The sequence below is a fragment of the Leptonychotes weddellii genome, chromosome 16, assembly GCF_054177405.1.
Source record: "Leptonychotes weddellii isolate Sample4059 chromosome 16, ASM5417740v2, whole genome shotgun sequence".
Lineage (NCBI taxonomy): Eukaryota > Metazoa > Chordata > Mammalia > Carnivora > Phocidae > Leptonychotes > Leptonychotes weddellii.
Genome location: NC_138384.1, coordinates 39785133 through 39811975, shown reverse-complemented (window position 1 = coordinate 39811975; position 26843 = coordinate 39785133). Strand labels below are relative to the sequence as shown.

Below are 26843 nucleotides of genomic sequence, written 5' to 3'. Positions count from 1 at the left end.
TTTTTTTTTTTAAAGATTTTATTTATTTATTTGAGAGAGAGAGAATGAGAGAGAGCACATGAGAGGGGGGAGGGTCAGAGGGAGAAGCAGACTCCCTGCCGAGCAGGGAGCCCGATGCGGGACTCGATCCAGGGACTCCAGGATCATGACCTGAGCTGAAGGCAGTCGCTTAACCAACTGAGCCACCCAGGCGCCCTCCCGCGGAACACTTTCAAACGTGCATGCTCTCGGCCCGAGGGACTCTATCTGCTTCTGGGCATGTGTCCTTCAGAAAGGGCCGTGTGAACCTACGTGTGCCAAGTATATGGGGACACTTAATAGGGTCCTGTCCGTGAAGCAAACACAGAATTGGCCAGCAGGGGAAGAGCGAGGCCCCACGGAATCATGCCATCTAGCTATTAAAGAGAAGTGGAGCTGGTTCACCTAACACAGAAAGAGGTTCTCCCCGGTATGTCACAGGAATAAAGAAGTGGTATGTACAGTGTGAAATCATTTTTAGAAAACAAAGCTTACACATAGCCTAGTTTGATGTATTAAAATTTACCAAACTCTCAGCTCCAAAGGAAGGGTACGTTGGGGGATTCGCTTTCCAAAAATGTGCCTCACCACAGCCTGTGAAATCCTTGACAATCTGCCCCGCCCTGCCTCTGCCCTTCTCTCCTCCCACACAGGCCTCCCAATGTTCCTTTAGCATGCCAGGCACGGTCCTGCCCCAGGGCCTTTGCACTGGCTCTTCTGGCAGCCTGGAGTTGCCCTCCCCAGCATTCCCCATGAATAGCAGCTTCTCATCTATCCAGCTTATCTCAAATGTTGCCTCCTCTGGGAGGCCTTGCCTGACCACTCAAGCTTCTAGTGTCCCCTCCCAGCCCGGGTGTGCTCCATCACCCAATCCTGTGCGCTGCTTCACTGTGCTCATCTCCTGGCAGTTTGTCACAGGCGCTTGTGTGTTTGTGGTCCCACTCTCACCTCATCTGCAGCCTTCTGTTCTGTGTTGGGAACAAGGCCTGCCACATTGCAAGCACTCAGAAGAAGCTGTTCAACGCGAATCACACGGAGCCAACCTTCCTTCTAACCAACCAACCAACCCACCAACCCACTTCCCTACTTACCTCCTTCCTTTCAACCTTCCTCTCTTCCTTTTTTTTAAAAAAACTTAAGTAATCTCTACACCCAATGTGGGACTCGAACTCACGACCCTGAGATCAGGAGTCGCATGCTCCTCTGACTGAGCCAGCCAGGCGCCCCTCTTCCTTCCTTTTCTAAGAAGTGTCAATGACTTTTATAAAGCAGGAAAAAGCACAGAGATATTTTAAAAAGTTAAGCCAAAAGAACACAAGTATTTCTTCCCTGTTCTGTTTAATTTTGTGTTCATGTGCTAACATTGCCTTCCCAGCTCCCAGGACCTCTGGGAGTCGGATGGGGCATTCGAGATTCTGCGGTGGGAGGCTGGCTCGCCAGGAGACATCCTGTACAAGGTCCTGCCCCAACCCCCAAGCCCGCACACATCTCCGCGGCAGGCCTGACTCTCTCACTGCGCCACCAGGCTGTGTCTAAAGGGAATAGAGTATGATGGAATTCAGTTTGGGGCGTCAAATCAATCATTTTTGCTCTTATTTTTTTCTTCTGGAAGAATTTCCCGATGTAGTTTCTAAATGGCAAATTCTAAGCAATCATTTAAAAGGGCATTAACTCCGGGGTAACAAAACCAACCAGACTGCGCTTGTACATTCCGACCTGTTTCCTTTTTCTCAAGATCTCGGGTCCCCATGATTGTGAAAACCTAATGACCCGGAGGACAAAAGAGACTGCTCTCTGCCGGTTCAAAAGGATGAGATCACCTTCTCTGTGCTAATATGGTAACTGTCCCCGAGATACGAAGAGGAAAGAGCAAGTGAAAAAGGCAGATGTGCAGAGACGGGGAGCCACACTGGCCAACGGAAGGGGGCGTGAGGGAGGAAGCACGTGGGGTCCCACGGGCTCGTCTCGGTTGGAACACTTTGGGATGGACGCGGAAGAAATGAAGGCCATGGCTGTGCTTGGGGAGGGGGGTGCTGGACGGCTGGGGGCCGGGAAGGGACAGAGGCTGGGTTTGTGCCGTGAACCCTCTGGTACTAGTTCGGTTTTTATCCTGGCCAGGGTTTACCTTTCACGAGACAAACGAAGAGCACACCGGAAAGATGTGCCTTCTCTCCGGGGTCTGCCCGACAGCACCAGACATCACCTCTGATTTGCTCGCGTTGCCTGAACTTGGACTTGGCCGTGTTGTGGAATGACACCACTTACAGCAGAAAACAAGGGCAGACAACTTACAAAGGCAGCGCTGCAGTACGGTCCCCCCAGACAACAGCGACTCCTTCTTCCTGTGACAGCAGGGCCTGAGATGGACGGTGACCGATGGCTCTGACTTGGCTGGGCCTGTCCCCAGCTGACTCTGGGCTCTGGCCTCCAACTGGGGCAGCTCCCTCAGGGCCAAGTTAATTAAGCCAATTAGCACCACTGTCGGCCTCTCTGGGCCGGGGGCTGTGCCAACGTGGCTGGTGAGGACACAGAGCAGGGCTGCACCTCAGGTGGCAGGCGGATATTCCTGGAGGGATGGCTGGGAGAGAGGCCCGTTGAGGAGGGGGGCTGCCCTGTTATGGGGTGGGGATGCTGGGGAGAGGCCTCTCCCCGCCGCTCCTTCCGTGGCTGCACGGAGCTGGACCTAAATCTGAGGAAGGAGCTGGAATGGAAGGTGCCAACCACGAGACACCAGTGCCTGTCAGCCCAGCCGACAGTGACCGGGTGTTTCCCTACGACTCGCTGAAATCCTCACGTCACCTCTGTGCTCACGCGCTCCCTGGCCCCGGTGGCCTTCACACACGGGATTTCCCTTCACCCCCTCGGTGGCGCTGCAGGAGGACGCTTGGGGGGGCTGGGTCCTCAGGTGTGACCCGGGGGCTGGCCCTCCCATCCACCACTCCACACTTAAAGGCAACAGAGACCATTCCTGGAGGAGGCTCTGCTTCTTCCCTGCTGGGCCCGGAGTCTGCGGGGCCAGGGGCCAGTGGGGCCTAAGCACGTGTACCTCACAACAACCCTACGTTGTGTGGCTGACTGGTTTAACACTCAGAGAGAAGTGTAGGGCCATTATCTGGAAGAGCGGTGGCCTGTTCTTGGCTGTGCCTACCTTGTGAAGGAGGCTTCTCAGGGTGGCCCAGTGACCACTAGCCCATTAGGGGCATCTCCAGCCCTGCAGCCCGGCCGAGACTGGCCCGTTGAGGAGGCGGTGCCCAGGAGGGCTGAGGGCTGCCTGCTCCACCTCCCAACCGGCCGGGCTCCAGCCTGGCCCCTCCTGTCAGAAGGGAAACCTGTGGGCCCAGTCACACCCTCACCTGCTAAGCCCCTGGCAGCTCAAAGGTGGTGCTGGGGCCTCGAATGGATTAACTCACTAAATCCTCACAACCCTGGAGCTAGGGATGGCTGTCATTCCAGGTTAAAGACAGGGAAGTTGAGGGGCTAAGGTGGGGGTAAGCAGCCAATGGATCTCCATCCTGACCCCCACGCTGTTCTGCCCTCTAATGGCTGGAAGAAGGCAGGCCAATGAATTAATGAGTCCTGGGACAAAGTGGCCAAAATGGGGCTGTCTGGCCGTCCCCTGAGGCAGAGGTGCTGGCCTGTCCCTCCCCAAGTGTTGACCAGGGGCCTGCAGCAGAAGGTCTGGGGGTGGGAGACAGAGCACAGATTCTGTGTTCTTCACTAGCTTACTGTCGTTTGGCCAACTAGAGCATGTGCCCCAATACAGAGGAGACTGTCCCCTCCAAGAAATCAGTCCTCAGGAAATAGGAGTCACCGCCCTGGACAGGAGTCCTTCTTGGGTCTTTCATATGATGAGATGCTGTTAGTTACCTTGCTGGATACGAATCCTAGCTCTGCCACTTTTGGCTGTGGACCTGGCTATGTGCTTCTAACTGTGCCTCAGTTTCCTCATCTGGAAATGGGGGTAAGAACAGGATCCCTCTATGGGGTTGCTGGAGGATCACTGGGGCCAGGTCTGTATAGCCCCAGCCAAGCAGTCTGGCGGAAAGGGAGCACCACTGTGCTGGATGAGGCCATTAGCATTTCTCCGTGGGATGTGTTAGACGTCCCTGACTGGTATCAATGACAAGGGAAGCAAAGAAAGTAGACAGATTTGGGAATTACTCCTGGTGGGGGTGGGGAATAAGGTCATAATATGTGGTGACCCTGGGGGACAAATCACAAAACCAACAAGCACAATATTTGCACTGATGAACCTTAACTAACCAAGTGAATCTGGGAAAGTGACATAACCATTCTGTACCTCAATTTTTCTTTTCTTTTTTAAAGATTTTATTTATTTATTTATTTGACAGAGACACAGCGAGAGAGGGAACACAAGCAGGGGGAGTGGGAGAGGGAGAAGCAGGCTTCCCGCTGAGCAGGGAGCACGATGCGGGGCTCGATCCCAGGACCCTGAGATCATGACCTGAGCCGAAGGCAGACGCTTAACCGACTGAGCCACTCAGGCGCCCCTGTACCTCAATTTTTCTTATCTGAAAAATGGGAGGCAAAGTACTTGCATCTCCTTGTTCTATAGCGAGGATTAAATGAGTCAATGTAGGTGAAGGGCTTATAACAGGACTTGGTAAAGTAGGGATTAATATACGTAGGTAAATAAGTTATGCAAATGAGCTCCTGTGCCTTGGGATAAAATTTCAGTGACAGCTTCATATACGGAAAAAAAAAAAAGTATGTTTAACCTCAAATAATTTAGCTTGAAGATGATGTTTTTGGAAAACTAGGTTAGGTGACTCAGAAGGATCTTTTAACAATGAAAAAGACACTATCTCCAAAATGCTCATAGAGAGTCTGAATAAAACAGCTTTATGAAATGGGAGTATGTGGACAAAAGCAATTCTAAATTAACATATTATCTTCCACATGTGCTTTAAAAAATGTATCTATATGGGGCGCCTGGCTGACTCAGTGATTCTTGATCTTGGGGCTGTGAGTTCGAGCCCCATGTCGGGAGCAGATATTACTTAAAAATACAATCTTTAAAAAAACGTATCTATAACTAAATTATTGAATATTATAAGCAGCCATGAAACTATTTTATGTGTGGTCCTAAATATTTTATTATATTTATATATTGATATATTTTATATATTTAGTTTACATGTTTATACAAACATACACATCCAGGAGTGCCTTGATGGCTCAGGCAGTTAAGTGGCTGCCTTTGGCTGAGGTCATGTTCCTGGGGTCCTGGGATTGAGCCCTGTGTGTGTGTGTGTGTGGGGGGGTGTCCCTGCTCAGCGGAGAGTCTGCTTCTCCCCCTGCCCCTCCCCCTGCTCATGCTCCTCTCTCAAATAAATAAAATCTTTAAAACAAACATACATACACACCTATAAAAAGTCTTGTTTGAATTCTTATCATGGGGAAAAGGGGTTTTTTGTTTGTTTAGGGTTATTATATGTCCAGGCATATTTTCTGAGCACGTACTATGTACTGGGCCCTGGGTGGGGCTCACAGTATCTCTGCTCCCCCAGAATTCTCAGTTCACTGTGGGGGACAGAGGAGGCAAGCCGCTAGGAAAAGGATCTGATGTGCCCTGGGACAGGTGCCGGGGCAGGGAAGAAGCATGCAGTCAGTGGAAGGTGAGCCCAGTGTGGGCTTGAATGAGCTTCCCCAAGGACGATGGCATGTCTGTGTTAAGACCTGAGAGGTGGTGTTATGGGTCCCTTCCAAAAACATGTTGAAGTTCGAACCCCAAGTATCTGAGTGTGACCTTATTTGGAAATAGGGTCTTTACAGAGGTAACCAAAGCAAACTGAGGCCATTAGGATGGACCCGAATCCACTGACTGGTTTCCTTATAAAAAGTGGAGATGTCAACACAGAGACACACATGTAGGGAGGATGCCGTGTGAAGATGAAGGCAGAGAATGGGCAGATGCATCTACAGGCCAAGGAATCACCAGCCGCTGGGAGAGTGGCCAGAACAGATCCCTCTTCACAGCCCTCAAAAGGAACCAACCCCACCAACACCATGATCTCAGAAGTCTGACCTCCAGAACTGTGACACACTGGGTCTAGCGCGCACCCGGGGGAAGGACGGCCAGGTCAGCTGCCACGTGGAAGAGCCTAACGGGGCCTGCAGGGCTTGCCCCTCTGGCTACCCTAAAAAGTGGGGGCCTTGCAGATCTCACGGGGTTGTATGGCAGCGAGATCAAAACGAGATGCGTGACTCATGCGTTCACCGAAGGAGCACCCAGAACGCCAGGCAGCCTGCAGGTGTCTTGTGACTAAGACAGCGGTGCCTGCTTTCAGGGGAACAGAGAAAGTGACAGGGTGACGGCGGGGGTACATACAGCTGGGAAGGCCCATCTGAGGAGGTGGCATCGGACCAAGCCCCTGCCCTGAGATGGCTGCAAATCTGGGAGAAGAACACTCAGGCCATTAGAGAACCCCTACATTGGCCCCGAGCTTGGCCTGGCCTTGGCAAACAGGAGGAAAGCGGAGGCCGGTGTAGTAGAGAGAGCGAGGGGCAACGCGGGAGGAGGGGAGGGCAGGGGGAGAGGAGGCCGATTGTGCAGGGTCTGGGCAGGAGTGTGGGCATAGCACAAGCCACACGAACACCTGGTACCATCGGTGTGCTTGGATCATCCATCCCCGGAGTGGGGGAAGCCGCTGGAGGTTCCGATCAGGAGCAGAGGCTCAGAGCCTGGGGCTGCCAGTGATGTTTGTGAACTGGATTCTTGGTGTGAGCTCCCCAGGCTCGCCTGCCGACATCTGCAGGGACCAGTTTCTCTCTCCTGACACCTTTCTCCTTCTGAGCTCTGTCACCCCTACATTTGAAGGGCCCATCCAGGTCATGAAAGACGTTACAGAGAACCGGATGGAGGAGGGCAGAATCCGCCTCCCCCGGAACCAGCTCTATCCCTTACCGGCTGCTGTGCCTTATCTGTAAAATGGGGTGAGTAACAGGTCCACCTCACGGACCTGTTGTGAGGATTCAGGGAATTGATTCACATCTACAGGAGCTAAGAACCGAGACTGGTATACAGTGAGTACTCAGTAAATACAAGATACCATATTCTCCTAACGTGAAACAGAAATCCTTCCCTAATGCATATTCCTCTCCTCTCTTTCGCCTCTCCGCACTCAAACGAGCGGAGCACACAGTTTCCCTCCAATTCTGCCCTCCCCTTCTCTCCTGCACCCTTGAGGGACCTCCATGAGGCTCACAGCCCATCAAGTTTGGGCTCCCGGGACACACGCTCGCCTGGGCCCCTCCTTATACTCTCTGGACACTGAGGGCTCTCTGGTCCCGTCCTGCACCTCCCCCTCCTCTCTACCCACACTCCTGGCCTTGGGTGTGCCTCCAGCCTCGTGCCTCTGTGCTGACAACACCCCAACTGCCCTCTCTAGCCTGACCCTCTCCGCTCAGCTCCAGACTCCGGACCCAACCGCCTCCTTCATGGCTTCTGTGCCTCGTGAACGCAACTCACCCGGGACTGAGCTCGGGGGCTCTTCCCCAACCAAGCCTGCTCCTCGCTCAGTCCCCATCTCAGCTCAAGGCCAGTCTGCCCTTCCGGTTACGGGACCTGGGGTGTTCTTCAACCTCACCCTTCCCCGCAGCCCACATTCGGTCTGCCAGCCAACCCCGGCTGCTCCCGTTTAAGCATATCCATCCTGAAGCCAGCCCCCCTCCTCCTCGGCCTCCATCCTGCTCCGCCTCCCCCAAACCCCATCTCCGGCACGGCAGCTCCTTGGAAGCTGTGCCCCTCAGGCCGCCAAGGGACGCTCTGACCCCCCAACTAAGGGTGTTCTGTCCACAGCTGTACCCACGGCACCCTGCCAAATGAGCCAGTGAGGGGTCACCAACCCCGCCCCGTGCCCAGAGACGCCTGGCTCGGTTCCTGCAGCACCTCGCTGGGGGTCTGAGCACTTACTTCTTCGGGTCGGTGAAGGGGAGCGGCCGTGGCGGGGGCTCATCTGTCCTCTTCCATCCCGCCGGGTGCTTACTGTGTACGGGCTGCTTGGAGAAGAAGGACTTGGGGACAGAGGCGGAGAGCTGGAAGGGGCTGGACTGCGCCAGCTGTGAGGGTCGAGGAGTCTCTGTGCTGGCAGTTTTGTAAACCTGAGCGGGGTAACCAGCCCGCGAGCTCACGTCACTGCAGAGTAAAAACAAGAGAAACAGTTGAATCCATTCCCCGTTTCCCCAAAGCGATCTGTTTAAATTTACTCTTGGGAAACAACAGAGTTCCTTCACACAACAGAGATACAAATACACGGCCCCCAGTCCCACCCCAGGAATGCCCTCTATGCCTCTGTGGGAATCTACAAAAGTCACCACCTTTGGGTGGACACACCCCGAGATTCCCTATCTCCTGGGCACAGCCTACGTAGCTGAAGGTGGGGGTCCTACCTGCTCGTCTCTAGAGAGATCCATGGTTTACAGTTTGCTCGCTCTCTCGCTCGCTTACACTTTCTTCCTCTCCCTCTCTCCCTTCTCCTATGCATTACAAATATACACCTGAGTACGATCAGGGAGGTAGGAACTTTTTTGGTGGGGGGAGGAGGAAAATTTTATGTTGTTATGGGATCGCATTAATATATTGTTCTGTAAGTTTTTTTTTTTTCCTTAAAATAGAGCTTGCCAAGGAGCCCTTTCATTCAAATACTGTGGAGTACCTGCTATACATCAGACAACGTTCCTGCTGATCTAATCTAAAACCACAGCTCATTATCCCAAATGCTTGATTCCCATGGAATTCGTGCTACAATGAACCTCATGCTGCTAACCAGAACCCAACAGTTGGGGACCCAGCTGTTTACTCCCCTAGACAAAGTGACTTTTTGAAACTTTTAAATAAAATTCCAATTCCACTTCAAGTGAGAGGCATTTAATGAGAAAATTGATGCCTTTGGGGTTTAAGTCAATAAATGCTTTTTGATGGTCAATTTAACAATAGGAAGGGGTGGGACTTTTGACTATGATCAAATGAGGAGACCGGCAGATCCTCTCCCCCGAAGCACAAGATTTACAAAACAACCATTTCGGCACTCTGGCCATTGACCAAGGGCATACGACAATCTGAGAGTCATCTATGCTTGAAAAGCCGCTGCACATCAGATGAGAAAAGAGGGAATCTGTGGCATTTTGGCTGGGGCTCCTGCCATCCTCCTGCCCAGCTCAATGCCTAAGGACCTTCCCGCCATACCAAAATCTTTGGGACAGCATCAAGCATACGGACATGTGTGCACCGAGAGTTTTGGAAGGAGAGGAGAGAAAAGGGCAGAAGAACAATTTAAAGAAACAATGGCTGAAAACTCCCCACATTTGATGAAAAAAATTCACCTACACAGCTAAGAAGCTCCCCAAGCCCTAAGCATGGTAAATACAAAGACATTCATATCCAGAAAAACAGCTCAAAGTCAAACAGTGAGATAAAAACCTTGAAAACCTCAAGAGAAAAAGGATTCATCACATACAGAGAAGCATCAATATAATTAACTGCTGACTTCGTATTTGAAACAATGGTATGGAATATTTTCAAAGTGCAGAAAGAAACAAACCACCAGCCAAGAATTCTGTATCCAGCAAAACTATATCCTTCACATATGAAGGTAAAATAAAAATATTCCCTGATAAACAGACGGAGAAATTGATTGCCTGCTCATCTGCCTGGTAAATTAATAAAAGAAGTCCTCAGGCTGAAAGACAGTGACTCCAGGGGCACGGGGCTGGCTCAGTCCACGGAGAGTGCGACTCTTGATCTCAGGTTGCAGGTTCAAGCCCCACATTGGGTGTAGAGATTGCTTAAAAATAAAATCTTTATTTTTTTTAAATTTTATTTTATTATTTTTTAAGGATTTTGTTTATTTATTTGACAGAGAGAGACACAGCAAGAGAAGGAACACAAGCAGGGGGCAGAGGGAGGGGGAGAAGCAGGCCTCCCGCCGAACAGGGAGCCCAACACGGGGCTCGATCCCAGGACCCTGGGATCATGACGTGAGCCGAGGGCAGATGCTTAACGACTGAGCCACCCAGGCGCCACCAAAATAAAATCTTTTTTAAGAAAGATTTTAAATATTTACTTGAGAGACAGAGCAAGCTAAAGGGAGAAGCAGCCTCCCCGATGAGCAGGGAGCCAGGACCCTGGGATCATGACCTGAGCTGAAGGCAGCCGCTTAACCAACTGAGACACCCAGGCGCCCCTAAAAATAAAATCTTAAAAAAAGAAGAAGAAAGAAGAAAATGACTCTGGATGGTGACCTGAATCTATATGGAGAAATGAAAGGTCCAAGACGGTAAATTTGTGGGTTAGAATAAGACTATAGATTTATGTTTCCTTATTTCTTCTCTAATTTCCCTAAAGACATAAGATTGTAAAAGGCAGTAAGAACAGCACTATATTGTTCGGCTTATAACATATTCGAATGTAATAAAATGACAAAAAATAGCACAAAGGACAGGGAAGGGAATGTGGCTATACTGAGATAAGTTTCTTTCTTTAAAATTAAAAAAAAAAAAATTCTTTTTGAGAGGTGGGGGAGGGGGCAGAGGGAGAGAGAGAAACCCAAGCAGGCTCCACGCTCAGCAGGGAGCCCAAAGCGGGGGCCTGATCTCATGATCCTGAGCTAGAATCAAGAGTTGGATACTTAACCAACTGAGCCCCCCCAGGCGCCTTTGGAGAAAAGTTTCTATATTTTATTGGAATTAGGTTACTAGATCTAAATTACACTGTTAAGATGCATATTATAACTAAAAAAATATGGTCAAAAAATCAAGAGGAATCCAAACAGTACACTAAATTTATTTAACACAAAAGGTGGCAGTAAAGGAAGAACAGAGCAGGGCCCTGGGTGGCTCAGTTGGTTAAGCGTCTGATTCTTGATTTTGGCTCAGGTCATGATCTCAGGGTCATGAGATTGAGCCCTGTGTCATGCTCAGCGTGGAATCAGCTTGAGATTCTCTCTCTCCCTTTGCCCCTCCCCCTGCTCTCACTTTCTCTCTCAAATAAATAAAATCTTAAAAAAAAAAAAAAGGAAGAACAGAGCAAGAAGAGAGTAACCATATGGAAAATAGCAAAATGGGGAATGTAAATTCAATTGTTATCAATGATTTCTCTAAATGTGAATGTTTCAACACCCAAAGTGAAAGACAGAAGATTGTCAGACTGGATTAAAAGAAGCAAGCTCTGACTAGATATGCCTTCTAAGATTTAGCAACATCTATTAATGGGGCCACGGTTACAAACTGGTGGGGGGATGCCCAGGGAGCCAGGGAGCGTATAACACGAGGAATGGACCTCAGGGTGATCAGGAGGCCTCCCCAGGGAGGCAACGGCAGCTGAGCCAAGAACTGAAGGATGAGTAGCATCAGTCTAACATCTGACCTCCCAGAAATCTGTGCCACAGAAAAGCCTGCACAAGTACTTGTGGGCACATACAAGGATGGTCACCGCAGTGCTGTGTGTAATCAGGTAAGTTAGGGGCGCCTGGCTGGTTTGGTAGGAGGAGTATGTGACTCTTGATCTCAGGGCAGTGGGTTTGAGTCCCATGTTGGCTGTAGAGATTATTTAAGACAATAAATAAAAACTTAAAAAAAGAGAAAGAAAGAAAGGAAGTTAGACCTGGCCTGGGTGTCTTTTAACAGGGGATTAATAGATGTTCCAAGCACACCCTGATGATCAAAAATGATGCAGCCAGTTCGGGGCGCCTGGGTGGCTAGTTGGTTAAGCGACTACCCTCAGCTCAGGTCATGATCCCAGGATGCTGGGATGGAGCCCCGCACCTCTCTGGCAGGCTCCGTGCAGTGTTCAGCAGGGAGTCTGCTTCTCCCTCTCCCTCGGCCCCTCCCCTGGTTCGTGCACTCTCTCACTCTCTCTCAATTAAATAAAATCTTTAAAAAAAACTGAAACAAAATGATGCAGCCAGTTCAAAGAATGAGGTAGGTTTCTTATAAACAAGGACAGATGTTTGAGTGGAAACAGGCAGGGAAAAAGGCATGACTCTGCTCTTTCTTTTTATATATGCACAAAGAGTGTAGGATTATTGGGGTTTTTTTGTTTTGTCTTTCTTACAACCGTAGTTTTTTTTTTCTTCCCCAACTGTGGGTCATTAAACCATTTTACTGGCTCTTGACCATTATTAAGGGGAGAAAAAACACCCAAGCCTGACAGATAGGAATAAAAAACATCGGTGTACAGGATGTGAGGTAAGTTAAGGATAATCAACGTTTTGTGAAACTTCATTCTGGATGTCTGTGCGGGATTGTAACATAAAGTGCTTCCCCCGTTTTGGGTAACGGTCAAAAATGCTTGAAAGAACTGGGCTGGTGCAGGTCTGGAGGAAAATCTCTGGGGAAGTGTGCACAGACTGGTGATCTCTGGAGGGAGTAATGAGGGGAACATGGGCAGAACACAAGTCCAATGAAACCATACCGGTGGTACAGGGGAAAAAGGCAGTGTACCTGACACCTTGGTCTCCCTGCTTGAGGCAACCGAGACCCATCCTTTCTTCAGCAGACAGCCTGGGCACACACAGCACACGGGTGTGAGAGGGAGTGTGTATGGTTCCCACTTTTTTTTTTTTAAGATTTTATTTATCTATTTGAGAGAGAGGGAGAGCGCTCGCACAAGCAGGGGGAGCAGCAGGGGGAGGGAGAGGGAGAAGCAGAGCAGGGAGCGGGATGCAGGTGGGGCTCAATCCTGGACCCCCAGGATCATGACCTGAGCCAGCCAGGCGCCCCTCCCGCTTTTCTTTGTAAAATAAATGGCCGCGTATGATAAGCTTGCTGCGCACCCTGCTCTCCCCGTAACAATATATTCTGTAGATCTGTCCGTGTCAGTCCACACAAGCCCCCTCTCTTTAATGGCCACAGGGGGTCCACTCTATGAATCTATCGCTAGTGATTTTAACCTTTTTACATTTCTCTACTTGGCCATCAGGCACGTTCATTCAGCTTCCGTGAGCTGAAAAAACAAGAGATGATTAAAGAAGGAAGGGGAAAAGACAAACGCCCTTTGCCTCTACCAGCAGGCTCCATCCACTGCCTCCTTCGAGATGCGCTGGACCCTCCTCAGGCGCTGCCGCAGACACTGTGGGTGTCGGCCTAATCCCCCCTCAACCTGTAAACAGAGGCTGATTTTACTCATCCCTTGCTTGAGGGAGGTGACCTGACACCACCCAGCCCAGGGGGCAAGTCCTGACTGAGTGAGGTCACTTGCTGGGAGGGGTATGGGTGGGTCTGTAACCTATTTCTGGCCAGTGAGATGTCAGGGAGTGCGTCTATGGGTTGTCTGCTGGGTGATTTCTGGGCAAGCTTTCTTCGCTAACAAAAAACACTTGCAGAAAACATCACGTTCTCCTCCACTGGACACCGTGACTACCTGGGTGAAGGACTGCCACCTTGAGATGGAGGGGAACCAGCCTGTAGGCTGATGGAGGCAGGACACAAAACAGAGAAAGAACTTAGGTCTTTGAGTCAATACATTACCCAGTCCTGGGGCCCTCCCTAACTTGGCACTTCATTCCGTGAGAGAACAGACTTGCTTCAGCTGAGCTGGGCTTTTCTGTTACTTGTAGCCAAAGGCATGCCCCTGACTGTGTCCCTATCTTCAACTTCTCCAAGACTCAGGAGTAGATGGTCCTTCGCACACAGTATGGCCTCAACACAGAACGATCCCCCGGAATATGCTGTGTCTCTCGACCCAGCCCTGAGGTGGGCGCCCCTTCCCACACATCCGTGGACCATGAGCCCAGGTACCCAGTCCGGGGTGGAGTTTTTAACCCCACCTACCGATCCCTTTCTGAAGCACCGACATGGACAGATGCCTTCCCCGGGCCTCAGCCAGGACTTGAAAAACAAGGCAGCACCGTGCGGTGGACGAGAACGCGGGCTGCACCACTCACCTGACCCTGGGGTTCCAACCCCAGCTCTGAGCGACACACTGTGCGACCTTAGCTAGGCTCCCTTCCCCTCAGTGAGCCTGTCCCCTCCTCCGAGAAACGAGGGACCAGCAGCACCACCGCTGGAGGTCATGTGTGCAAAGTTGTGAATGGATGTGGTGTGCCTGCACTCCCATCCCACCTGCACCCGGAGAGGCGACGCGCTTATCTGTGTTGTCTCAGGGAGCACTTAGGATTCTGTGCGAGGAAAAGCTTTTGTGGCTTCCGAAAAAAGCTGAAAAAACCATGGGCTGGCTGGAGAAGCCAGATCTGCATGCACACGTTCAACACTCCAGTCTCGGTGGGTGGCCCCGGGTGGGCGACAAGCCTTTGGGAGGGAGGGACGGCGCTGGCTATGCGGAGCCCGTGAGCATGGAGCGACCCTGCACTAAGCATCTTCCAGGCGTCCCTTCATTAATCGTCCTGGCAACCCCACAAGGCAGGAGCTACACCAGCCCCAGGTTTCAAGTGGGAAAACTGAGGCCCGGAGAGATGAAATAACTTGCCTCGAGTGATGCAGCTGGTAGGGGATGGAGCCAGGATGCAAACCCAGTCTGGCTCAAGAGACCCTGCTTTTAACCACGAGCCTGTACTTTCAAGGACAACGGCAGTCACGATAAATACGTGGTAAGTGCAAACGAAACCTAGCAGCAGGGGGATATTTTTGGACCCAGCGCCGTCTCAGGCCCCGTGCGAAGTACTTTAAATGCATGATGTTGGTTCATTCTGGCAGCCAGAGACCACAGATCCTATTATTAACCCCATCTTACAGATGAGAAAATTGAGCCTCAGAGAAACTAAGGAGCCTTGTCGGAGATCACAGAGTTGGGACAGCTGTGGAGCTGTTATCTGGACACTGGTAGTCTGAGGCCAGAGTCCCGGAAATAACACTGCTCCCCACCATACCCCTCACTGCTTGGCCTTAACTGCTGGACCAACCTTGCCCTCTCGGCCTGACATGGTGTCTGGCATGGCCTTGAGAGTTGAACCAGTCCCTGCCTGTGGCTGGAGTTATGCTCCAGGGTAGGACATGGGGTCAAACTGATGCAGAATCCAATCAGTGCTCATCACCTCCACCCCATGCCCATCACAGCAGCAACCTCCTCCTGCCCACCCCCCACCACACGCAGCCAGAGGGAGCCTGTGAACACCTGAGTCGGATCACAGCCCTCTTCTGCCCAGGACTCTCTGTGGCTCTGCCTAACTCAGGGTAGAGTCAGAGTCCTCCCCTCTGCCCAGGAGGCCCCACGCCACCTGGCCGGCCCCCTCTGCCCTCAACTCCTCCCACTCACCAGGTTCCAGCCGCGGGGAAACTCTTTCCAGCTAGAAACATTTTGGCCTTGGGGCCTTTACACTGCTCCCCACTTTCTTTGAGAGAGCTTGGGCTCCATGCCCAGACTGACTGTGACTCTCCAAGTGGGTCTCTGTCATGCGTGACCCCGGTGGATCCTGAGGCCCTCGCATTGCCTTTAAGGGTCGTGTACCCAGAACGGTACCCCGGGGACTCCCTCCCAGCCTAGCCTGGGGAAGCAAAACCACGTGCTTCCTGCCTGGCCGTGGCAGCTCCCCGTGGAGCCGAGGGCCTCTGAGTGCCCCTTCACAGCTCTGACAAATTGCTCTGGAAACCTAGGGAGCTTTGGAGCGTGTGCTGCCTCAGGAGAGGGCGGGGGGCCAGGTGGCTGCCCGCCTGGGATCACTCGGCCCACTGCGGTGCCCACAGCGGGTGCTGACGCCTGGCCGTGTGCCTGGAAGCTGGGCTCCCATGACGAACGTCTGGGGAGAGCGTCTGCGAAGTCCCTGAAATCATCGATGGGCACAAGCCGCTACAGGCCTCCGTGGCAGGGCTGCAGCACAGGGAGGGAGGGGGCGGGTGTCTCCCTGTTCGGGCACGGCCTGACCCATCCCTCTCCTGGCAGTCCCCGAGTTTTGCGGGTAAACTCAACTCCTTCCATCCTTCAAACTGTCCAGAGTAATCTTTTTTTTTCTCCCCCCAGAGTAATCTTTTTCAAACCTAAGTCAGATCATGCATTCGCACTCCTCCCATGGCTCCCAACGTCCCTCAGAGCCAAGCCAAATCCCAGCGGCTGACTGTGGTTGGTAAGCCTCCCAGAACCGGGCTCTGGCCTACCCTGCAAAACCGACCTCCTGCCACTCTCCCCCCTTTGCCCTGTCTGCTCCCCCCCTCTCTGGCCACCTGACCATTTCTTAAGCACTGCAGATGAGTTCACCTTCAGGGTCATGGCATTTGCTGTTTCCTCTACCCAGGTCAATCCCTTACCAACTCCTCCGAGAGGCCTTCCCGGCTCTCCGTCCTGTTGGGTTTTTCTCCCCAGACCTTATCAGCCCCCGGCATAGTGAGATCACGTGGTTGCTCAGTTGTCAGTCTGTCTTGCTCTCTCTCCGGGAGAATGTCAGCTCCACAAGAGAAACACCTCTGTTCCCTGCCATGTCACCATGTTTGGAAGTCGCCGGCACACAGTGGGTGCTTTAGTGATAAGAATAACCTTCCTCTCGGGCTGGGCCTGCCCCGCTCTCCTCTTCTTAAGAACCTCACCACTCCCTGTCTGCAGCAGCCTCCTGACTCTCAGCTCGCTGGCACCATCCCAGACCTGTGCCTCCCTCCCTCCTTATGTCCTAGCAAAGCCACTTGCTGACACAGTCACAGCTGCTCCGTCCTCCGGCCCAGGTCCCTTCCTTCTCACTCATCTCAGCCTCAGCCCCATCCCTGATGCTCTGCCTCCAGTCCCATCTCTAGCACCATCTTTCAAAACATAAATCTGCCTCTACTACCCTTGCTGCTGAAACCTTTGTTTGCTGCCCATAGCTCTGAGGATGGAATCCAAATTCTGTAATGTGGCTGACAGGGCCTTGTGTGGTCTGGCTCCTGCTGACCTCCCGAAAAACCTCCCATCAGCTGCCCCCTCAGCTTCTACCCTTGAGCCAAGGAGCGTGTGGTTCAGTGACCTGACGGCATCCACCCTCCTTTCCACCTCAGGGCCTTTGCACATGCTGCTCCCTTTCATACGGACACCCTCTCCACATCCCATCTTTCCTTTCTCTCTCTCTCTTTTTAAAAGATTTATTTATTATTTTAGAGAGTGGGGAGGGGCAGAGGGAGAGGGAGAGAATCTCAAGCAGACTCCCCTCTGAGCACAGAGCCCGATGCAGGGCTAGATCTCACCACCCTGAGATCATGACCCAAGCTGAAATCAAGGGTTGGATGCTTAACTGACTGAGCCACCCAGGTGCCCCTTTCTCTCTCTTTTTTAATTGCACATAGCTCACGTACAGCAAAGTGTACAAAACATATACGTATAACTTAAGAAATAGTCACAAAGCAGACACCATATAACTGCACCCTGGGTCAAGAATATATCATCAGCCCCTCAGAAACCACTCACCTGCTCCCTCCTCCTTGTTGCTTTTATCTTGGAAATGACCCCTCCTCAGGGAAACTCCCTTTGCCCCTCAGGCTATAGGTCAGACATTCCCTCCAGCCCTGCCCCACATCCACCCTCAGACCCCAGTGGTCTTCTCTCCCCAGGCCTTCCCCTAGCACAATCCAGTCATTACTTTTATCATTCTTTGCCTGCTGTCTCCGTGGTATCTGGTCAGTGTCAGGACAGCAGGGGCCCCGCGCGCCCGCAGCACCCAGCAGGGGCCGGGCACACACGGGGCACTCGCTGTGCGAACAAACACGGGGGGCTCCGTTACAAAGTACTGGGGAACTAGAGCCAAGAGCAGCTGTGGGGCGCGCATGCCTGCCCTCGAGGAGCCGAGGCTGGGCAGCAGGCTGTCCCCGCAGCTCAGCCCAAGCAAGCAGGTTAAGGGCAGCGGTTGCACAAGGTAGGTGGGCGGCTTGGGGCCTTGACAGTGGAGGTGCGCGTGGGCCTCTCGGGGCGCAGGTGCCCAGCGACCGTCTGGGAACTTGGTTCCCCTGCCGAGATGGTAAGGTTGGGGGAGGGCCAGCAGAGTGGGGCCCACAGTGGGACTTGCACATCCTCTCTGTCTGGGACACTCTACCCTCCTGTTCTAGGAAAGCCCCTTCCACGATGGGGTCTGGCCCCTCCTTCAGGATTCCACATCCCAGGTGCTTCCCTCACCCGGACACTGCCCACTCCGGGCTACCACTCTCTGGGGAAGGGCTTGTCTCCCCTGTTGGACTTTGAGCCCCGAAAGGGCAGGCCTGGGGCTGTCTCAAGTCACTGTGCTGTCCCCAGCACTGCCTGTTATAGGCATGGCCCGGGAGAAACATTCTGATTTAGTTCGTTTTAGAACAATCCCCTGTGATTTCAATGACAGCAGGCTCAGGGTCTACTGCCCACTACTGTCCTAAGGGCCCTACAATCATTAGCTCATTCAGTCTTCATCGCATCCCTAGGAGGTAGAGGCATGCAATGCATCCCCCCATTTTATAGACGAGGAAACTGAGGCCCAGAGAAGTTCAGTCATTTACCCAAGGCCACACAGCCAAGGCAAGGCAGAGGGAGGGCTTGAACCCCGGAGGAGGTCCATCCTCTCATCTACCAGGCAGATGTTTCTTTAAATCAACTCAGTTAATTTTCTTTTCCTTAGCTTGTCCAAGACCATATCTGTAAAAGCAGGGGATTGGCAGAGAACATTTTCCTAATACTCATTAAAGCAAACATATATCCATTTAAAAAAACACATTTTCCTCCTGTACCACCCAAATCACCTCAAGCACCCCATTTTGGGAAATGCCGTTCCACACTACAGCCTGGTTGCCTAGGAGAAAACTTCGGGAAGCAGCTTAATGAGTAGATAAGAATGATTTGCAATTAGCATCAATTGTCTGTATGCAAATTAACGCTCCCAACCACAGGCCCCTCTTTTGTAGTGGGCTCCTCTCCCATTTTATTCCCTTCATTTCTGGGTTCAGCAAATCCTTCTCTCAGACACAGGGTAATTTTATACCCACCCCCTGGCTTCAGCCACAGTCTACTCCCCAGCGCTGCTGCCTTTATATCATAGATTTCAAAACCCTACAGTTGCTCAGATTCACTAACACGGTCCCATGCCCAGCACAGGGACTAGGAGAACTGAGACCTGGGACCCCCGTGGCACCAAGGACTCTCCTGGTGCAGAGTCCTTCTGGGTGGGTGCACTTTGACATTTGTCTCAGTGATGGCCTGATGGACTCGTCTGCATTTGCTCAGTATCTCTCTCCAGCTCCCACCCCAGCGTCTGTGACCCAACAGATCCCTAAGAAATTATCTGTGAGTGAAACAGATGGATAAATGAATGGACGAAGGAGCTGATCAAAAGTCTGAGAGTTTAGATGATTGAGAACTACCTGTGTGGGGAGGTGGGCTGAGCCAGGGCCTAAGTAAGCTCACTGGGACTTGTGCCCTCTCCATCTTGTGCCCTGAGACCCCTGATTCAGGGAGGTTGGGGACCAGAGCAAGGGGGTGGAGCACTCTCAAACACGGTGGTTTCCAAATCTGTCAGAGAACCACTGCTAAGTCAAGAGATCATTTAAGGAGGTATTGAGATGTATTCACGGTCTCAACAGATGAGACTACATCAGAATGCTTCACACACAGGCTAAGTACTGTTTGGGGCATTTTTGCTTTGCCTTTTAAAAAACACAGCTATTTCTGCAGAGACACGGACGAAGGCCACTGTAGGTTGTGGTCAAGGCCTGAGGCCACTGCCTGGGGGCAGGAGTCCTGTGTGGAGAGAGGCCGTAGGTCTGAGGACTGGCAAAGGCATCAGGAAACCAAAGGAGAGGAGGACACCCGACACCCCCCCCCCCCCCCCCGTATCAGGGTCCTGGGCTGGCCCCTCCGGGGTCTGCACCAGGGATGGCAGCAGCGTAATCCCTGCCTGGGGTCGCAGACCTCGAGGGGACACACGTACCAGAACCACGTGAGCCCTGTGAGGGCAGAAGCGTTTTCCCACCCCCGTGCATTCTTCTGGGAGATGGTTCGCGGCTTTCATCCGATGCTGAAAGCGTATGCGGTCCAGGCCCCAGACTGATGGGTCACCAATGCCAGTTCCTTCTCACTTACTCCCCTGCCTGCCTGCCTGGCCACCAGTGGTTCTCAAAGTGTGGTCCCCGGACCAGCAGCATCACCATCCACCAGGAACTTAACAAAATGCATATTCTCAGGCCCCGCTCTGACCTACTGAATCAGGAACTCCGAGCAGGATCCTGCAGTCTGTGCTCGACGGCCCTCTAGGAGCTGGCAGACTAAACCGTGGTCTTTCAGACCTCCTCGCGACACCGCTTGCTCAAAGGGCTCTGGGAAAGCTTTTGCTTTCTCCAGAGAAAGGGAGCTATAAGAAGCGATCTTCCTCTGTTCTCTGGCCCCATGCCCTCCAAGGGCACCACGGCTATGTCAGACGAGGAAGCTGCAGCTAGTATGATAAGAATGGTGACACAGGAAAGACCGGGGTCCAGGCCTTGAGGCCCTCCCTGAGCTGCTGTCCTAGCCTGGCTCTGCCCTCTGTGGATTTCCCATCAGGGGACTGGGAAACCTCTGTTTGTTTAAACCACTGTGGGTCAGATGTCCTGTTACTGCCAACCAAATGCACTCTCCTAACACATTCAGTTACCCTCAGAAAGCATAAAACCACTAGTCTCAAGCAGAGAGAGAAGGAAAGAGAAACAGGGTCAGAGCGCACCAGAGACAGATGAAGCAGACAGCCAGGGGTTTCTTGCCCTCCACCCAGGGTACCCGAGGGCTGAACGATGGGCAGTAGCGGGTGGTCCACGAGCCTCCCGACTTTGGAAGCAAACTAGTGTGTAAGCACACCCGTCTGCGAGCCTGTATCTAGGGAGGGGAACCCCAATGTCGGGACTGCGGGGGGATGAGACGGTGGTCAGGGCTCCCCGAAGGACCGGGGTAAGGAGCAGTGGCTTACCTAGGCTGCCTGGGCGGGTCGCGGCTCCCCCCTGCCAGGCCCGTTGGGGTGCTGGAGCCTGAGGAGTACAACTTCGGGCGGTAGCCCTTGGTCTGGCCTGCAACTGCGGGGGCCGGCGAGACCTCCCGCCGCCTGTCTGCATGGTGGGACCGCCCAGCGGCCTCCCGTCCGCCCCCACAGAGGCCCATGCTTCCCGGGGGCTTGTGTGGCTTGGCCTGCCGAGGCGCCTTGGCCAGGGACACGCAGCTGGGGCTGGAGGTGTAGAGGGTGGTGTCAATGCCACTGTCGCTGGAGCCACCCTTGGAGAGGGGGTCTTGCTCCGGCTCCAGGGGGTCCAGGGGGTCCAGCCAGCGGTCGTCGCTGTGGTTGCTGGATGCGTTGCTAGAGAGGGTGTTGCTGCTGGAGTGACTGGAGTACGGAGGCTCCCCCTGGAAGGCGAGACGGGTGTGTCATCCCAGACTCCACAGCCGGGGCGTGGACCTCCCCTCCCGGCGTCCTCCCCACACCTAAGCTCTGGCTCCCTCACTTTTGGCCATGGTACCTTGGGTGAATGACACAGCTCTCCTGTGCCTCATTTTCCACATCTGTAAAGCTGGGTGGGTGATAACCCTGCCTCATGGGGCTGCTCAGAGGGATACACGACCTTACGCATTCAAGGTGCCGCCCACAGCGGAAGCTCAACGCATACAGAGCTGCGCTCCTGGCCTTCCCTCCCGGATCCGCTTCTTCCCTGCCTCAGTAAAGGCACCTCCATCCTGTCAGCCGCCCCACAAGAGAGTCTTGGAATCACCCTGGACCCTGCTTCTGCTCTCACACCCATGTCCAGCCCCACAGCAAATCCTGTGGCCTGCACCTTCAAAGGGGACCCAGGACCTGCCACTTCCAGTCCTCCACGGCTCCAGCCTGGGCCCGTCCACCACCAACCACCCCCCACTGCACCACGGCAACAGCCTCCCCCCTGGTCTTCCGGCTCCCAGTTTGTTCCCTACATGCAGCCGGAGGGAGGCTGTGAACATTTCATGCACCATTTCATGTCCCTTCCCTGATTAGAACCTTCCTGTGGTTCATCTCACTCACCGGAAAAACCAGGGTCCTCCCTGAGGCTCTGCGCAGTCTGGCCCCATGTTCTGGCCTCTAACTTCATCTGCCCCCTCCCGCCTGATCGTTCTGCTGCAGCCAAACAGGCCTCCTCGCTTTCCTCTGCGTGGGTCAGACCTACCCCCACCTCAGGGCCTTGGCACCTGCTGCTCCTTCCGCCTGGAAGGCTCTTCCCTCAGGTGTGTTCATGGACTGCCCCCTATTTCACTCAGGGCTTCAGTCCCCTCCCCAGAAGCCCTCACTGACCACCTCACCCTAAAGCAGCAGCGCCTGATGCTCTCTCTTCCCTGAACTGGGCTTTGGTTTTCTTTCATAGCAAAGACCAGTTCCTACAGAACTGTTACAGAACATGTGTGTTCATCTGCTTCCTGCTCGTTGCCCCCACTGGGATGTCAGCTTTGTGAGCACAGGGGCTCATCTGTCCGCTCCACCACTGTGGTCCCAGGGCCCAGCATGTGGTAAGTGCCCACCAAACTCCTGCTGAATGAAGGGATGCAGAGAGACTGCCGAGTGCTCACCAAAACCACTTCCTTTTCCTGGGCACACCAGACTACGTTTCCCAGCCTCCCCTGCGCTGCGGTGTGGCCACGTGATGGAGTTTTCATATGTAATGGCCAGTGTGATAGAAGTGGAAATGATTTATGCCATTTCCAGGCCTGGGCCATAGAGACTTCCCAGCCGATCCTCTCTTGCTCCCACCCCAATCTGCCAGAAAGAGGCAGGGACCCAGCAGAGGGCTCTGAGGCCCTAAGGGACAGCGAGCCTGGGTTCCAGAATCACCATGTGGAAAGAGGCTCACTGGCTGGTTCCAGACCAAGCAGTTATAGCCCCTTTGCTAGAGTGGAGGAGGCGAAGGTGGAGCACATGCTCATGTGTGGCGTTCAGAGGCCCACACCCCGGTGAAACTGGCCAGCCCACAGCTGTCAGGGAGGCGAGGCAGCTGGCTCCTGAGGCCCTGGCTCCCCAGGATTAGGCAGGCGGGGCCCAGACTCACTTTGGAATGCCTGTTGGGGGAATCTGTTCCTGCCGCGTCCTGCCTGGAGGCGTGCTTGCTCCCACCGCTTCCAGCCATGGCTGAGAGCCGGGCCTGGGCAGGCACATGCCACAAAGGCTCTGCAGGAAGACAGGAGACACATCAGTGGTTAGAGGTGACTCAGGCCCTGGCCTGAGTCCACCTGAGGAATCTGGCCCTAAAAATGGTCCCACCCCTCTGCTCAGCTCACACAGGACCATGACCCCATCAACTTCTGTCTTGGGGTAGAACAACACTCACTAATGAAATACTTACCAGGCACTTAGTATGTGCCAGACATTATCCTAGTGCTTTACATGGGTTAACTCGTTGAAGCCTTAGGACCCCTCCATCGTCACCCCCAGAGAAGGTTGAGCACATTTTCATCCTTACTGGCCATTTGAATTTTCTATTTTGTGAATTACCTGTTCATTTCCTTTTCCTATTTTTCCAGGGGATTGATGTCTTTTATCTTATTGGCGAGTAGCGTTCTTTATGTACACAAGGTAGCAATCCTTTGCTGCCTAAATGTGCATAACTTATTTCTTTAAACAAAAATGGAATCACACTAAGCCTTGTCCTACAATGTGACTTTTCACTTTACATTACACTTACACTTGCTTTTCACTTTATAGCATCATAGTACATCGTCACATAACTGAACATAAAGTTACCTTGTTTTTAATGGCTGTATAGCATTCCATCATGTGAATGGATGTCACTTTTTTTTTTTTAGATTTTTTTATTTATTCATGAGAGAGAGAGAGAGAGAGAGAGAGAGGCAGAGGGAGAAGCAGGCTCCCAAGGAGCAGAGAGCCTGATGCGGGACTCGATCCCAGGACCCTGAGATCATGACCTGAGCCGAAGGCAGACGCTTAACCATCTGAGCCACCCAGGTGCCCTTCCTTAGTTTTTTTTAAGACTTTTGTGGGGTTTTTTTCTTTTTTTTTTTTTTAAAGATTTTATTTATTTATTTGACAGAGAGACACAGCGAGAGAGGGAACACAAGCAGGGGGAGTGGGAGAGGGAGAAGCAGGCCTCCCACCAAGCAGGGAGCCCGATGTGGGGCTCGATCCCGGGACCCTGGGATCATGACCTGAGCCGAAGGCAGACGCTTAACCGTCTGAGCCACCCAGGCGCCCTGGATGTCACTTTTTAAACCAGCTTCCTACTGAGGAACATTTAGGTTATTTTTAATTCTTCCTTACGACAATGTTTGGGTGGCTTTTCCTCTATGTGCAGCCTTGAGCAAGCGTGGGATTGTGTTGGGCCAGAACTCCACAAGTGGAGTTGCTGTTGGAACCAGGTAAGATAGGTTTAAAATTGGGACAGCTGGTGTGGGTGTAAATGACTACATTTCTAGGTAGTCAATGTGCTTCAACTCAGCAACTGACCTTAAAAAAAAAATGTACAGCTCCAGTGGAGGACCAGTTAATACCTACCAAACACAAATGCACGGACAGAGGGACAGAGGACTGGAACCCTGGTGGTCCAACCCCAGGGGCCACACTTTTGATCACTGCTGTGTTGAAATTAATGATAATAAAGATGACCATTAAGCACATGACCTGTGTTAGGTAATACCAGAACTGCTTTGCGCACATTACCTTGCCAAGTCCTCCCAATAATACTGCGAGGTGGATATTACACCACTTCCGAAAGATGAAGGATGTCAAGACTCTGAGAGGTTAAGTACCTGGTCCAACGTCACACAGAAAGGGCCTCAGACTTGTGCTGTCCACCCCTGCACCCTCTCTCTGTGTTTCCCCAACAGGGACAACACTAGCAACGATGAAGAGTATGTGCCTGCAAAACAGCCATCATCATTCTCTTAATGATGGGCTGGGGTCTGTGCTGAGAGGGCTGTGTGGGGGTGATCTCACTGGACCTTCATACCATGCAGGAAGGAGAGACAGTTAGTATGTCCACCGCAGAGGAGGGCCCTGAAGCTGGGACAAATGAGGTCACCACCGAGGTCATGTGGCTGACTCTGAGCTTCCCACAGGGCCTGTTGGAGCCTAGCTCACGAGCACAGGCTGCTGCCTCCAGGGCAGCCCCAGTGCACTGTGGGCCCATGTTCCTGCCAGGGAAGGTTCCTGCTCTGGTACGCTGGGCGGGGCACTCAGGGCCACTGCAGAGAACAGCCTGGTTGGCACAGTCAAGGGTGTCCTGTCCATGTGGTGGCGGGGAGGCTGCCCACTTCTTCTACCTTCTCCACCTCCGGAGACGGTTTTCCTCCGTAGAGCCTCCCACAGGCCCGGGAGGTACTGGTTTCCTGGGAGGTGGCCAGATCATGCTGGAGACCATGTTTCTACAGAGAGCCAACCCTGTAGCAGCCGCATCCAGCCTCAACTACCACCTATAACGTTGGTGACTCCCATCTTTCCCTCTCTGGCCCAGACCTCTCCTGACTTCAGATTCGTGTATGTGGCTGCCTCCCAATGCCTCCTGCTGAACGTGGCCAAAGCCAACTCCTTATCTTCCCCCAAATCTGCATCGCTCACTGTCTTTCCTACTCAATCCACGTGGCTCCACAGTGTCACCCTCGACTCCCGTCTCCCGTATCCACATAGAGGATCAGGAAATTCTGTCAACTCTACCTTCCAACGACTGTATTTAGAACCTGCCCATCTCCCTCACCTGCGTCCCCGCCCTACAAGAATCTGTAGCCAGAAGGCCCCTGTAAACACCTGAGTCATCCCTCCTCTGCTCAGATCAGATGATAGGGTGTCACGGAAACCCTCATCCCTCCTCTGCTCAGAAGGACAGAGCCCCTGTCCCACTTTGAGCAAAGGACAAAGTCCCCCCACAGGCTCTGGCCCCGTCACCTCCGACTTCAGCCTCCGCCACCTCTCCAGCCACACGGCCTCCTTACTGTTCCTCCTACACGCAGCTGCTACCTCAGTATACCTTGACTATTCTCTTTCCCCGGAATGTTCTCCTCCCAGCGGACTCCTTTGCCTTTTTCCAGTCTTGCCTGAAATGTGATTTGCTCAGAGATTCCCCCGAAACCTGTCCATTTCTCTCAGCACTGTGTTATAGTTTCCACTTGTTACTCAGCCTTCATGGTGCTCATTTATCACTGTGTGCCCGTCTGCTGTCCGTCTCTCCACCAGCCTGTCAGTTTCAAGAAGGCAGGGAACGTGCCTGTCTGGCTCCCACTGTGTGTCCTGACACCCAGGCTGGTGTTTATCATTAGCGACATGTCAAATGAATGGAGGGATGAAGGGCCAGATTCCTTTCCTCCTGGGCTGCCCCAGGGTCCTCGGCTCTGCCCTTCGCAGGCCCTGATACTGAGCTCTTCCCTGGTTCTCTGGACCAGCCCCTGGTGACCTCTTGGCTCTCCTGATGGAATGATCTCCCTTGTCACGTGACAGACATGAATTTGGCTGACTCGGGGCAGCTGGTGACTCAGGGGCCACCTTCCCAACCTAGGTGCTCTGAAGCTTGAGAAATGCTCACGCCTGGCAGGTGAGGGGCTGTGGGTGGCATCTGTGGACGCTGGGGGCTCAGGGGTTCTAGCACCCAACAGGTCTTGGTTCCATCCAAATCATGCCTCTCACCAGCAGGGACCTCGGACCAGTGACAACGTTCCTGGGCCTCATCTTCCTCATTTCTAAAATGGGGCCGTAGAAAGTGCCCACTCTGTCGCATTTCTGAGATGATTAAATAAGAGGGCACGGGGATTACCTAGTACAGCACCGGGCATCTAACATGTGTGCAGAATCATATTGCTGTTCCCAGGATTGCTATCATCTGATCTGGGTAATTCCCCACGTCTGTCATGGTGCCTGATTCTCCCCACCCTGAACTACCTTGTCTCTGTGTCTTCAGCAAATTCTAGGCTTCAGGATGATTTCTAAACAGACTGCCCTGATTTCTGGGGG

General features: G+C 52.8%; 1 protein-coding gene across 1 annotated transcript in view; it reads right to left on the bottom strand.

Annotated features, from left to right (window-relative positions):
• SIPA1L3 (signal induced proliferation associated 1 like 3) overlaps positions 1-26843 on the bottom strand; it is a 211652-nt gene that overhangs the window by 5342 nt on the left and 179467 nt on the right. Inside the window, exons 15-17 of the mRNA XM_081807589.1 lie at positions 22939-23057; positions 20847-21274; positions 7954-8176 (exon numbers count right to left, since the gene is read on the bottom strand). Of these exons, the coding sequence (XP_081663715.1) occupies positions 7954-8176; positions 20847-21274; positions 22939-23057 (770 nt within the window). The remainder of the gene's footprint in view (positions 1-7953; positions 8177-20846; positions 21275-22938; positions 23058-26843) is intronic.